Source organism: Mus caroli, chromosome 13 (genome assembly GCF_900094665.2).
Source record: "Mus caroli chromosome 13, CAROLI_EIJ_v1.1, whole genome shotgun sequence".
NCBI classification, from domain to species: Eukaryota; Metazoa; Chordata; class Mammalia; order Rodentia; family Muridae; genus Mus; species Mus caroli.
In genome coordinates, this window is record NC_034582.1 from 106,382,562 (window position 1) to 106,385,259 (window position 2,698).

The 2,698-nt window shown below is 43.3% G+C and overlaps 1 protein-coding gene across 1 annotated transcript in view; it reads right to left on the reverse strand.

Moving 5' to 3' along the window:
• Positions 1-2,698, reverse strand: part of LOC110307744 (granzyme A-like) — a 13,385-nt gene that overhangs the window by 4,908 nt on the left and 5,779 nt on the right. Inside the window, exon 2 of the mRNA XM_029468239.1 lies at positions 258-402. Coding sequence (XP_029324099.1) covers positions 258-402 — 145 coding nt within the window. The remainder of the gene's footprint in view (positions 1-257; positions 403-2,698) is intronic.

The window sequence follows — 2,698 nt, forward strand, 5'->3', positions numbered from 1 at the left end:
TGTGTGTGTGTGTGTGTGTGTGTGTGTGTCTTTCTCCCTGTGGATAGAACTTATGGACACTATATCCTCATTGACTTGACTCCTTGTGACAAATCTGGGCTTAACTTCCTTTCAGACCAAGGCAGGTTGTCAAAGACTTTCCCTATATATGAAAAAATAAGTGATTTTTCCATGTGTTAGCGAGATGCAGTCTTATTTATTACTATCTCTTTTCAATAGACTATATATCCAAAAGCATTTTAATCTCAAGAACTTACATGTTACAGTGGGCAGCGGTCAACACCCAGTTCTTTGCAATCAAAGCGCCAGCACAGAAGTTATTCGAACTAAGATTAAGTAGAGCCATATACCGTCTTGAGTGAGGAACAACCGTGTCTCCTCCAATGATTCTTTCACAGCCTCCTGTTCAACAGAAGAAGGCCAGCCTGGTCAGTGCCCACTCCTAATAGTCTCTCAAGAAAGCCACATTTCTGGGACAAGGCATGCTTTTTGAATTTGGAGAGAAATCAGCATCACCTTATATTTATACCAAATGTAGTCCTGAAGTCTCACCCTAAGTCTTGACCCTTTTGGGCTCCTGCTCTCACATCCACAGGAGCCTGCCACTGCTGGCCTGGGAACCTTTCAACTGGAGATCTGTCATAACTGTAGTCTCAGAGCTCAGGATTTGCTAAGGGCAGAGAGCTGTGCAGTGGTCAGCACCAGCAGTGCTTGCCATAGAGAAGTTTCTGGTGATTATCCAAGCTCGGCTGTCCCTACTCCCCTCTGGAGGAGCATGAATTGAAGCAGGGCAAGGAGTGGGTTTTTAGAAGCCTGTTGCTTTCCCTCTTTCACTCAGAGGCCATTCAAAAACACAGTATACAAGTTGATGTTTGTACCATTTAGCTGTGACCCTTCATGAAGACTTTGGTCACTGTGAGATTTCAGGTATCAAGAGCAGCACTCTCATCCACAAGTCAGGAGAATAACACAGGTTNTACCTCAGGTTCTCGTTCAATCCNCAGACCTAACATGGTTTAGTTAAANCCCNTTCCAAATGAACTATAAGGANCAGAGGAACTATAAGTAGATAATCCACCTTAGCAGAACTTGCATGAACTGGGCCAGGCTAATAGATCCACTGTTAGAGAATGGGGAGATATAGAGGCACAAGGCAGGCATGGTTGATGGGAAAGGACCTCGTGTTCTGTGACAGAGCTTCCGGATTTCAACTTCTATGCAAAATATTCCTGGATTCTCCTAAAACCCTTCTGACCATTTTGGCTGAGTNTTATGTTTGCTTGAGTAGAGATCAACACTTCTTATTCCATAATGAAGTCCAACTACTGGCCCAAAGTATCAGTTGTAGACCTGGAACTTCTCATCAGGTTGAGGAGGGTGAGAGGCACGAAGAGAAAAGGCAGGGTTCACTTTCCATAAGGGAATTGGGAAGGCAGAATTTTAGGCTCCAGAAATAGAATGGTACAGAATCAAAGGGAATTTATCCACATCCCTAGTTTTCCTGGGGTGACTCTTACAAAGCTAGAGTGCAAAGGACTATCTGTGGACATATTGATGAATTCAAGGAGATTCTCTTCTGTAGGGCTCTGTCTCTGAGCACACATGCTGGCCTGAGCAGTAGGGCCAGGTTGCCACTAGCCAGCCTTAAAAAGATTGTGGTATGAATTAGAGCAGGTGGAAAGCTTTTAAAACCAGCAACTGCTCACCCCATTCAGAGTCAGATTTAGTANAATTTCTGAGGCAGGAGCTGTGCAGTTCAGACATTGTTTCAAAAGCCTGCCAGACTGTTCTGATAGTCCAGCATATGAAGTAGTGCTTTCTTGCTCCCTCCCTTCTGGGTCCACACAGCTCCTTCTGAACACGGAAAACAAAGTGTAATAGGAAAAGTTGTCTTTAGTGTGTACTTGAAGAAATTAAATAATTGGATTAAAAAGAAAACCCTCACAAAACCAAAATTCAATTATAAAGAAAGAAAGAGGAAAGAAAACCTGCTCTAATCTCATGGCTGAGGAGGACCTGGCATTTCTGAGTGCCTTCATGCTGTGCCATGGTGGTCATGTATCCACTTTTGGTCTCAAACATCTTTCAACCTTGTTTTAAAATTCCCTTTAATTGGTCGTCATAAGCTTAATCCTAGAACTTCTTTTAGATTCCTGTCTGCAACTCCTATCTCTAAAAGCTTTGTCTTGGGATAAATCATGGCAGTTTCCTTATTTGCCTGCCATTTTTACCCCATGCCAATCTTCCTACTAGATTCTTCAAGGAACATGGAGAACCTCACAGAAGCTGTTGTTCTTCCCGGGTCAGGGCAAGAACCACGATGGCATTCCCACCAGTGCATGGTACTTTCCTTCAGACAGGAATATTGGTTTCTATTCACTACATAGCAGGAACAGCTGAAGAGAAAATACTACAGCTCTCCCAAGCAGTCAGTGTGAGAGATCTTCCCCAGAGTCGGGAAGACTTGCCAGAAAACACTAACCAAGAGAAATAGTGAGAAACTCCCCAGTCCTCATTAGCTTCTGCTGTCCAGCTCGGTTTTGTGTAACCCTCTTCAAAGCTGTCTGTACAGTAGTTGAAGAAAGAAAGGCTGAGATGCNTCATTTACCACTATTTCCTCTCTTGAAAGACAGGTTGATCTCCCAACTCAAGAGTATTTCTTTCATTTCTTTGCTCATCTCAAGTTGTCTTTTAAGGC